This window comes from Magnolia sinica, chromosome 13, assembly GCF_029962835.1.
Source record: "Magnolia sinica isolate HGM2019 chromosome 13, MsV1, whole genome shotgun sequence".
Taxonomy (NCBI): domain Eukaryota; kingdom Viridiplantae; phylum Streptophyta; class Magnoliopsida; order Magnoliales; family Magnoliaceae; genus Magnolia; species Magnolia sinica.
In genome coordinates, this window is record NC_080585.1 from 11,645,414 (window position 1) to 11,656,035 (window position 10,622).

General features: G+C 39.2%; 1 protein-coding gene across 1 annotated transcript; it reads left to right on the forward strand.

Annotated features, from left to right (window-relative positions):
- The first annotated feature begins 528 nt into the window (after positions 1-528).
- LOC131222803 (mitochondrial dicarboxylate/tricarboxylate transporter DTC-like) lies at positions 529-10,361 on the forward strand. The gene is made up of 6 exons (XM_058218002.1): positions 529-753; positions 1,137-1,220; positions 2,573-2,634; positions 8,343-8,704; positions 9,380-9,594; positions 10,041-10,361. The coding sequence occupies exons 1-6, from the start codon at positions 637-639 to the stop codon at positions 10,095-10,097; spliced, it is 897 nt and encodes a 298-aa protein (XP_058073985.1). The 5' UTR covers positions 529-636; the 3' UTR covers positions 10,098-10,361.
- Positions 10,362-10,622: the final 261 nt, after the last annotated feature.

Genomic DNA, 10,622 nt, shown 5'->3' on the forward strand with positions numbered 1-10,622 from the left:
GGATCCACACCGTAGATGACATATCTAGAAAGAAACAGGCCGATACTTCAGAAGCCGGATCATGTATTCTGTATCCATGTCCGTAGAAATAAAATGAAAAGTAAGAGAAATTTACCGATGGTTTTAAATTCTCTGTACTTGTGTGGCCCCTAAGATCGTCTTATTTCCTTACTTTAGATGCATAGAATCTACCGAGAGAGGGTAGAACAATGAGCCGTTCTGATCTTACACACGTATCACTCATTTCCACATGTGTGGCAAATGAGTGCAACTAGCAAGTCTACAATGGATTGACTCCGTTTATGGAACGGTGAGTTCAATAAAACAATAGGAAATTTCTTCTTGCATTATAAAAATGATGGCCCACCTCTTGATCGGTTCCGATCATTACAGACACGTGTCTAAGATCTTAAGGAGCATATTTGAGAGTGCTCCCGCAGTGTACCTGCTTTTCCCTTTGCCAAGGGCATTGTCGGAAATTTTCTTCCGCCAACCAAATGCTCTGTCCAAACGCTCTCCTGTTATAATATCAGTAGATGCATTTCACATTGCTCTGTTTTCTCTCTCTCCCTCTCTTTGGTTTTTCCTTCTTCCATTTCTCTCTCCGATTTTCTTCGATCAGATCCTTTTGAGTAAATGGGAGAAGAAAAACCCAAGTCTCTAGCCGTTTGGCCGACCGTGAAGCCATTCGCGAACGGTGGATTGTCTGGAATGCTGGCCACGTGCGTCATCCAACCCGTTGATATGATCAAGGTCTCTTTCTTTACTCCTTTTTCCGGCATTTTCGTATTCTGATTTTGTTCAGTTTGTGAAATCTTGATGTGGGTTGTTGGGTTTTCTTCAAATGGTTCTAGTCGAATTGGGTTTCGTTAGTTTCTGATTTCTCCGGGTCTGAAGCTTCGATGTGATTCTCCGATGCAAGATTTGATTATCTTTTGTTTGCGTTTGGATGTTTACGGATGTTGTGTATTTTGGATGAGTTTGATTTGATAATGAATGGCTAGATTTGGAATTGACAGAGGGATTTGGTTTCGAGAGAGCGGTTTCGTTGTTGAAGGATTGCTGTTGATGGAGATTGTTATTTTGCAAGAATTTCATTTCGATGTGTTTCACCTCAATTCGTTTGATTGTATCAGGTTCGGATTCAACTGGGCCAGGGGTCGGGACTGCACGTGGCAAAAACCATGCTGCGCGAAGAAGGCCCTGGGGCTTTTTACAAGGTCTGCTTCTCAATTTCTTCACACACACACAGTCGCTCGCATGCAAGGACATGTGTATGGCACGCATAGATCTGAGGTTTCCATCAGGTGGGCCACACGTTTAAATCTTCTGCCTCCAAAATCAGGCCATTACCATCATCAGATGGGTTACAGTGTACAAATAAACATTACAGACAGCCTTAACTGTTAAAGTCCCTCAATATACATTGATACACCATCACCATCCTCTAACAGCCTTAGCTTTTAGAGCAAGTTGTGATTTGACATGGTATTAGAGTGGAAGATCAAGTGTTTGAATCCCGAGAGCAGCAAATATGCCTCTGTAATATATTCTCTGACTGGGGCCAGGAAAATCAAGTCTGGCCCAGGAACTGGGAACTCAAGCCTGGCAAACAGCCTTAATTTTTAGACCTGAAGATCTATACAATGCAGCCTACCAAGATGGGAAGCTTGGATCTCCCACAAACTTTGTGGATTTTATTTGTACAAGGTATTAGTGACTAGATTCTTGTGCACGTGAGAAATATTAACATGATCCAGCTGATGATCGGGCAGACCCTAACTTGGATAGGTCATTTACCAAAATATAATACCAATCAAACAATCCTAACCATTACAGGGAAGGAAACATGGTGGTTCTAAAAAGATGGCAAAGTTACATAGACCATCCCTTTATTTCAGAAAATAATCCACATATTGAAGGGTTAGGATTGTCCAAATGTCACAGTGTGGTTTTATGTTATGTGGTGGAGGTATCCTTTTATCACTGCTCGTATATTTTCATCTTTGGTTGTTATTTTGAAGAACAAAACATAGAAGGAAAAAAAAAAAAAGCGACATTTATATGAAGACCTAAAGATCTTGTATTGCTTCACTTGCAACTTGCACTAATTCACACACTAACTTACATGTGGCGAATGGAGCATGATCTGGATCTAGTGGGTCCTATCCTTGTATGGCCTGCAATTGGCAAAAAATCAATATAAGACGATCCTGACCATCCTTTTGGTGGCCTTCAACCACACACTATGTAATAGAGGTGGTTAACAATCAACAACCAATCAGAAAGGTGATTGTTGGGATCACCCAATCACTGTGTTTTCCATGGATAAGACCTATTAGGTGGACAGACTGGATCCACCGCCCCAACCTGCCATGTTTACGGATATCATGATTCAGGCAAAATGATCACTCTATGAAATATGGGAACATGCTGCAACATTTTTAACTCTTCTAGTATAAGGATTTCTTTATTTTATTAGCATGCTCATTCTTTCTAGTTTTTAGTAACCTTTGATATAGCAGTTGAAGAAAGTTGTTCTTGTCTGTAAAATGGTATTTTCCTGGAACAGGGTTTATCAGCAGGGTTACTACGCCAAGCTACTTACACAACTGCACGACTTGGGTCTTTTAGGTAAGATTTTCTTCTTTTCAAAGTATATAAAGTGGTTATAAGTTGGGTGGTAAATGGATCATGCCTGGGATCAGGAAGGTACAAAATTTGGATAGGTCCAGCTAGATGGCCAGATCCTTTCAAAATTCAGGCCCAAACCAGCTCAGGCCTGGCCTGTTTGAGCCTTCATTGTAAGGCAAGTGGACATTAGTAAGGGAATTTCTTATAGGTTTTCGCTTCTTTTTTTTTTTTTTTGTAACATGTTTGACAATCCCGGTGTAGTATAAACTGTACTATTTCCTCGTCTTTACCATTGTTCTATTCCAAATTATTCTTGATATAATTTAGTGGACATGGTTATGTTTGAAACAGCTGTATGAACACTGGGTACTTGTTGCTGTTGCTGAAATGATTCATTGATATAAATACAAAAGCCCTGGAAATGATTCATCTATACGATTATGAAAACCTTCTCCTACATTTTTGTCAAAAATAAATAGTTGCAACTGTGGGCTCTCTACTTTGTTGCTGCATTGCTCATCTGAATGTAATCTTGAGTCTCTTAACAGTTGTTTTGATGCTTTTTAGTGTTCCTTATAAGTGATTGTTAAAGAACACTTTTACAGACCATCTAAAAAAGATCTCATGAGTTATTTCATTTCCAAGTACCGAAACTGCATCAGAAGACAAAATTGCCTTGAGCATGACCCAGATGCGGATTGCGGGCCCAAAAGATCCCCCACATATGCTACTGCCTTCTCATGTGATGTAGAACGTATCACAGATACGTTCCCAGCATGGTTGAGCCAACAGAAGATGGACAGTGAATTAACCATAACTTTGATCCGGGTATCGTTATGGGGCGTACAACCTATCAATCTTTACTGAAACAGGCCATCCGAGGTGAACCGACCCACAAAGTGGGTCGCATTTGTCCGTTTCGTCAGAAAACATGCGCTTTCAGCTTAAAAACGAATTTTTAGAAAAATTTTACTATTTTTAATAATTCCGAATTTTTTAATATTTTTTAGAGTTTTAGATTTTCTTTCCTTTTAGAAATAACTTTTAGTTATACTAGGACTCTTCTAAAGAAAGTTTATTTGCAATTTTTTTTTTATAGAAATTAGGCCTTAGAAGAGTTTTATTAGAATTAGGATTTTTATTAGAGTTAGAATTTTACTATTTTTAGTAATTACGAATTTTAGTTTATTTTTTTTCTATATTAATGGTGTAAGGACACACATTATAGCATCATCAATTATTAATTAATCAATTTCGAATTTATTAGAATTTATTTCTATTTTCTACTTTCTTTCCTCGTGGATTCGAGAAGTCTCTGTGAGGAGTCCAGAGAAGCTCCGTGGATTCGGAGTAGTTATCCTCATCACGTTCATCCCTGCGTCATCATGCATGTTACAGACACCGGACATCTCAAAATTGGGTACAATGCCGTCGTCTTCATCGAAGATAGCTGCACCCTCTATGGAGAAAGAGTTCTGTATTTGTGGCTCCCTAGATCACCTTCTTTGTCCCTCTTTCTCTCTCCACACCCTCATTAATACTTGCACTTCATTATTTCCTTGTAGGTATTATAGTTTCAATGAGCGACCTTATTTTCTTCCAATTCTTCTTTAATAACAAAAGATAGATCAAGCTTCCTTTTACAAAATGTTGAGATCCATTGGTAGTTTTTCACACCTTTCAATTATAAAATGGGTTATGCTTTTTTTGGATGATTTGGGCAATTATCATCTACTTCGATTGGGTTATCCTTCTCCTTTTGTTGGGTGATCCAGTGGGGATTGTGCTACATTTATAGTTTAGACTATGGAACCAATGGGTGGCGGGCTACCTCAAACCAGATAAAAGGTGATGGTTGACTGTTAACAATAGCTTGAATCATCGGTTAGTGGAGTGGAATAAACACGAACACAACACCGAAGAAGGTTGAACATGCCGCTTTTTTAATGAACGGGCCGAACATGATTGGATTGTTGTCTTTATGATAAGTTCTTGATGCAGACATCAGTGGTGCATCATTTAGAGTGTACCATCGCTAACAGAGTACCGGAGTGGAGGAGTTGATGTGGATGGACGTGCGCTATGAGTGCAGGAGCGGCATGACCGCACCCTGACCATAGATCAATGGATCGGATTTCACATCCTACCACACGGGTATTTTAGTTTTAGGCGTTTTTATTCTTTTCCTTATTTCAGGGCCTTTATTGCACTTTCTTTATGTTTCGTCTTTTTTTTTTTTTTTTTGTTATTTTTCTTGTTTTCAGGAGCTTTAGTGCACTTTTACTTTTTCCATAGCTTATATATATGTTGTGAGAAACCCTATTTTCATTATTATTAAATGAATAGAAATTTGTCTCTTTTCTTCCTCTTTATTCAAGAGATTGGAGTTTCAGGATTGACCCTTGGGTGTTGAGGATTCTACCTCGATTTTATGTTTCCTTCTTTCTAGATCTTCGAGGTGCAGGAAAAGGTAAGAATTATCCTCCTTTTCTTTTGATGACAAAAGAACCTGTACTTTCTTCATGTCGAACCCTTCATTCTTCACCCCTTTCGTTCCTCTCTAGATATCCCCTTTCTACTTTGAACGGAAAAGATGGATGGTTAGTCAATAAAATCAGATCCAAACTTGACTGTAGACTGACTTATGCTAGATCTGGGATATTATCATATCCTTAGGTCCTCCTTTTTTACCGTTTACACGATTTTATGCGAAGGTGCATGATCCTGACGGAATAACCTCATCTTTGTTTTGAAGTTTACCTAATCCCTTTGACTGAAAACGGTTAGTTAATTGGTGTATTTATTTGAACATTCTTTAACCTAATTATATATGCATCTAGGATTAGGTCATCACATGTCCTTGTATCAGTTCTGCCTCATATAAGATGCAAGAGTTTTGAGTAGAATGTCCCCGAATTTAAATGGCCACTCTTGTAGTGTATATCAACTCTGACTGCACTTCCAGATAGAGCCAAAGGGCTATAGACTCCTGTTTTGGCATCCTACAACGAAAAAAATGAGCATCACTTACAGTATGTAGTTTCGTTGAATTTCGGTGCTGATGAACTCTAATTTTTGATGTTTTTCACTTCTTTAAATTGCTTCCATACCCCTCACATGTATAACCCCAAATTTCCATGCATCATCATAGGCTTGGTATTCCGTAACAGTAACAATGGTTGTAATGGCCACCTCCGTTACTGTTACGATACGGGCCATAATGGTCGCTAATGTCTTCTTCTTTTTTCTTTTTTTCTTTTTAAAATAGAAAAAACCTGCAGTAGATCGTTACGATCTCATAACATGTAGCAATTGTCACCATTACTGTTACGTGATTGCCGTTGTGGCCTCATGACGGTCGTTACAGCACACCTTGATCATAGGCCATAAAATGCATCAAGGAAAGCCCCCCTTCAAGAGACATTGGGTCACGTATAGGTCAAACCATGCATCGCATTTTAGGTTGTTGCGTGTGTCGTGCACCCCAACTATGGCCGTTTGGACATTGATGCATGTGTTGGAAAGCTTATCAAACTATGCTGACAATCGGCATCAGAGGCATTGACGCTAATCCTTAGAAATGAAGTTTGGTGCCAAGGACTCTAACACTGACCTTCTTACACAGTCAATTCTTTTGAGTGGGCAGGCGGTGCCAGAAGCACTGGTGCTGATTTTCTGTGCAGATAGCGCCGCAGTAAAAGTGACGCCGCCCAAACCCTAGCTATATCTTTTTCCCCATACTAAAAAACACATTAAAAATCTTTTTTCTTTTCTTTTCTTTTATTTTATTTTTTGGTGGGGGAGGGGGGGGTTAAAATAAAACCCTGATTCTGAGGAGCACACAGACGAGAAGGTGATCAAATGAAGGCAAGGATGGGCATAATTGGGTGAGAACTAGTTTAGGTAAACTTAAATTCTAGTTTTTTCTATTCTAGTTCTAATGTTCTCTTTAGTTATCTCTTCTTCTCTAATTGATTCATGTGTATTCATTGATCGTCCTGCCTCTCTTTTTATAAACTTTGCAAACCTTTCTATAAAAGTAGCTTCATGGTCCCAGGATTTGTAGAATGTTGGTGATTTCCGTAGACAGGCTTTGAAAATCATTCAAAGCTGTCTTTGTGATTGAATAGCCTTGCTAGTCCTATGATTGGTAAATCCAGGATTGTTTGAGCAGAGACGTTTTCCAAAATGCTAATATCATTGCATTCATTATATTACTTTCAAAATTAAGCCTTTCAACTGTTTTTATGATCAAGGGTGCAGAAGGGTTTTTTTTTTTTTTTTTGGTTTTTTTTTTTTTTTTTGGGCCAATCACAAAACTCAAAGCTGAGATCATTGTTGTCAAATAGCATAAGCGATGGTTTGCAACTCAAGGGGCTGTGTGCATATGCGATCGCGTAATCTCATATGCCATCGGCCCCAGAAGAAAAAAAAAAACACTTTTTAATGGCATAATCGGATAAGCCATTGGCTATGCCATCCCATAATCGCATTACATCAAAATCAGAGGGGACAAATGATTGGAGCCATTAACTCTTGACCCCAGTATTCCCTGTTCAAAAGGCCAAAAAGTCAACATCAGTAGCTCTAGCACCAACCTTCTATTGCTGTGACTTTGGTCTTGGCCCCATCTTGATTTTAATTTATTTTCATTTTCAGTCAGTAATATGCTTTGGTTTTGGTTTCTGTTTACTTAGATCTCAACATAGGATTTATTTAATTCCTTCTTAATTCTAGAATTCATTTCCTTTCATATGTTTAAGGAGCAAATGGAGTTGCATCACATGGTCGACTATGATGTAGTAAGCTTGAATTCACCAACATTCCCGCGCCCATGGGGTGATCATAAACATACATTGGGTCTGTTTCCCCTATCAAATGGTGGCAATCACAAATTAGGACTAAAAGTCGGTATGATCAATTATCCTAGTTTCTCTTTTATTTCTGTGGGGCTTTTTTTTTTTTTGGTGTGCTTTCAGACTGACACGAAAATTTCACACCCTACAAGGATGAGCTAGCAGATTGTTTCCTCAGATAGAGGAACAGACTGATAGAGAATGGAGGAGAGGATAGTTCTTTTCCTGTGTATTTGCAAGTGACCCCTGTAGGGGTTATAGGCTGCACTGGCCAATCCGTTACAAATTTGATTTCACTCCAGCTTCAGAGATACGAAAGAGAGAGAGAAGCAGTTAAAAATATGTTATTTTTTAAACAAAAAATTCATTAAGAACCCCACTCTCGCAGGCATGCACACATGTGCACACCATTCCGTACAGAGCCTGGTTCAGCACTGTTTGAGAGTGTGTGAAAAAACACCCATGGCAAGCACTCCCATGTGCATAGAACTTTTCATTAGGATGTGCCGGGGCCTGTCACTATCCTGATAAAATGATTTCATTGTTTTTAATGAAATGCAAATCTATTATACATCCTTAAAACAAGTGAATTTTATCATTGGAATTGCCTGGACGTTGAATGGAATGGTGATAACTTATAATTATGCATTTAAAGCATTTTTGGTTTGAAGTTAAAATTCCTTGGTTCAAGTTGGTGAAACCTCTGGCAATTGATTGCATTTGCCCTGACCTAAGCTGATAAAATGGAATAAGGTTCACACCTGTATAGTTTTGAATAGTCTCTTGTTATTTGGTTGCTGTTGTAATTAATGTCTGAAGAGGAGCTTGTACTGATATGCTAGCTGATTTCAGAATTATCACGAATAAAGCTGTTGCTGCTAATGATGGGAAACCACTCCCCCTTTATCAGAAAGCTCTTTGTGGCCTGACAGCTGGAGCTATTGGTGCATGTGTCGGCAGTCCTGCTGATTTGGCACTCATCCGCATGCAAGCTGATGCCACTCTACCACTTGCACAGCGCCGTAACTATACAAATGCGTTTCATGCACTCTATCGTATTATTGCTGATGAAGGTGTTTTGGCACTGTGGAAAGGAGCAGGTCCTACAGTGGTCAGAGCTATGGCTTTAAATATGGGCATGCTTGCCTCATATGACCAGAGTGTAGAATTTTGCAAGGATACCCTTGGGTTTTCTGAGAGCAGTACTGTAGTTGGTAAGATGCCTCAACATTTCAGCAGTACATTCTACATGTGATGTTAATTTTAAGGATAAGGTTTCCTGAGAGTGTAGCACATCCAATGTTCAAAAAGAAGAAAGTGTAGCGCGTCCATTCGATTCCCACCATAATTTGCCTGATGTTTACTGATTTTGCTCTTATTAATTGTTCCATTCAGGTTTGTTTTCTTGGAGGAATTTATGACACTTGACCTGATGATATGCACAGGTCCCTTGGGCCCGCCGTGCAATGGTATTGGCCATCGATTTGTTGGCCCCATCATGGATGGACCAAGTCCAATCTCTGGATTTTCTTTTCAGTCAAATGCTTACTGTTTCTATATTTCGTTTCTTAACTGCCTATTTAGAGGTCACAAATTGAAAGATTGTGCCTATTGAGGTGATTTTTGGGTATTGGTCCATCCACAGGGGAGCCCAACAGACCAATTGTCTGAATCTCTGGACCATGGACCCCTTGTATACAAACTACAATGTGAATATGGTGTGCTTATCGTCAGGAAAAGGATCTTTTCTTCAGCTGGCCTGTTCAAATTCCCTCATTCATTGTATTATAGTTACCAATTTAATACCATCTTGTATGGAGCACCTCACATCCACATATTCTGCCCTCATGGAAGGTCTCACGATAACAGTTTCTGTCCTTTTGTTGCAGGAGCTAGTGCTGTTTCTGGATTCTTTGCAGCTGCTTGTAGTCTTCCTTTTGATTATGTGAAAACCCAGATACAGAAGATGCAACCGGATGCGAATGGGAAGTACCCATATACTGGTTCTATGGATTGTGTCATGAAGACTTTGAAGGCAGGGGGACCATTCAAATTCTATACCGGCTTTCCAGTATACTGTGTTAGAATTGCTCCCCATGTCATGGTATGCACATTCATGTACATCCTACCTCTTTCAAAGAAGGCATTTTATTTCCATGGAAGATTCAATGGTTGAAGCATTTGCTTGCTCCAACAAACTGTACATGTCGGCTTCAGCTTTTAATGACCCAAAATCATTTTAGGGTGGCCACATGGTTGGGAATACTCTGAAATTTCCTCCATTAGATGATCCTGACCAGCTGATGCCTGATTGAATGTGGACCAACCTTTGCAAGTGTCAATTCTCATTGGGTTGCAGCGATATTCTGATAGTGTAGATACTGGGGCATCTATGTTCCTTGACAGGGCCTACCAGATCAAATGGCTGAGATCACTGGAAGTGTACCCAATCAGTATCATTGATGGTTGAACAAATGACACGACTTTCAATTGAGCATTGTGAATAGCTTTCTCATATGCTAATATCTGTATTTGGTTGTGATTTTGTAGATGACATGGATATTTTTGAACCAAATTCAGAAACTAGAGAAGAGTGTTGGGCTGTAGAGACCAGATTCATCTTTCAACTGGTTCTTCCAATTGAGGCGGACTTTTTCTTATTTCCGATTCTCTCTTTTAGTGTCTGCAGGTTTTGACTTCTCTGCAGCACTGTTACCATTTTGAGCATAGCAGTTTTACTGATTGGACTCTGTTTTTAATAAAAAGTTGCTCTGATTCTTGCGGGACTTTGTTGCTGAACCCATATTCAATCTTAGCAATTCATATACTTTGATAGTTTGGAATAATAATGGAGAAGAGATTCGAATGAAATTGACATAGAATTGCTGAAGGCTCCTTTCGATGCTTCGTTGCATTTTCAGTCTTGTAGAGTCTCCTAGGTCCAAACAAGGAGCATTTTATTGTATGAAGTTTGTTGTGGTCTGGGAAGCTCTCTGCATGATCATTGCCGGTAACTAGATCCTATGATGGGATTCTTACTGCCAAATTCTGTCCAGATTGAAATTCCAAGGACCCTCTTTTTTGGAAGTTGAAATGACCAAAATGCTCAAATGATCAAAATGCCATTTCACA

Excerpts from the sequence above, each read along its gene's own strand:
- LOC131222803 (XM_058218002.1), top strand. The coding sequence starts at position 637 with ATGGGAGAAGAAAAACCCAAGTCTCTAGCCGTTTGGCCGACCGTGAAG. Across the intron at positions 754-1,136 it reads AACCCGTTGATATGATCAAG|GTTCGGATTCAACTGGGCCA; the intron begins GTCTCTTTCTTT and ends TGATTGTATCAG. Across the intron at positions 8,705-9,379 it reads TGAGAGCAGTACTGTAGTTG|GAGCTAGTGCTGTTTCTGGA; the intron begins GTAAGATGCCTC and ends CTTTTGTTGCAG.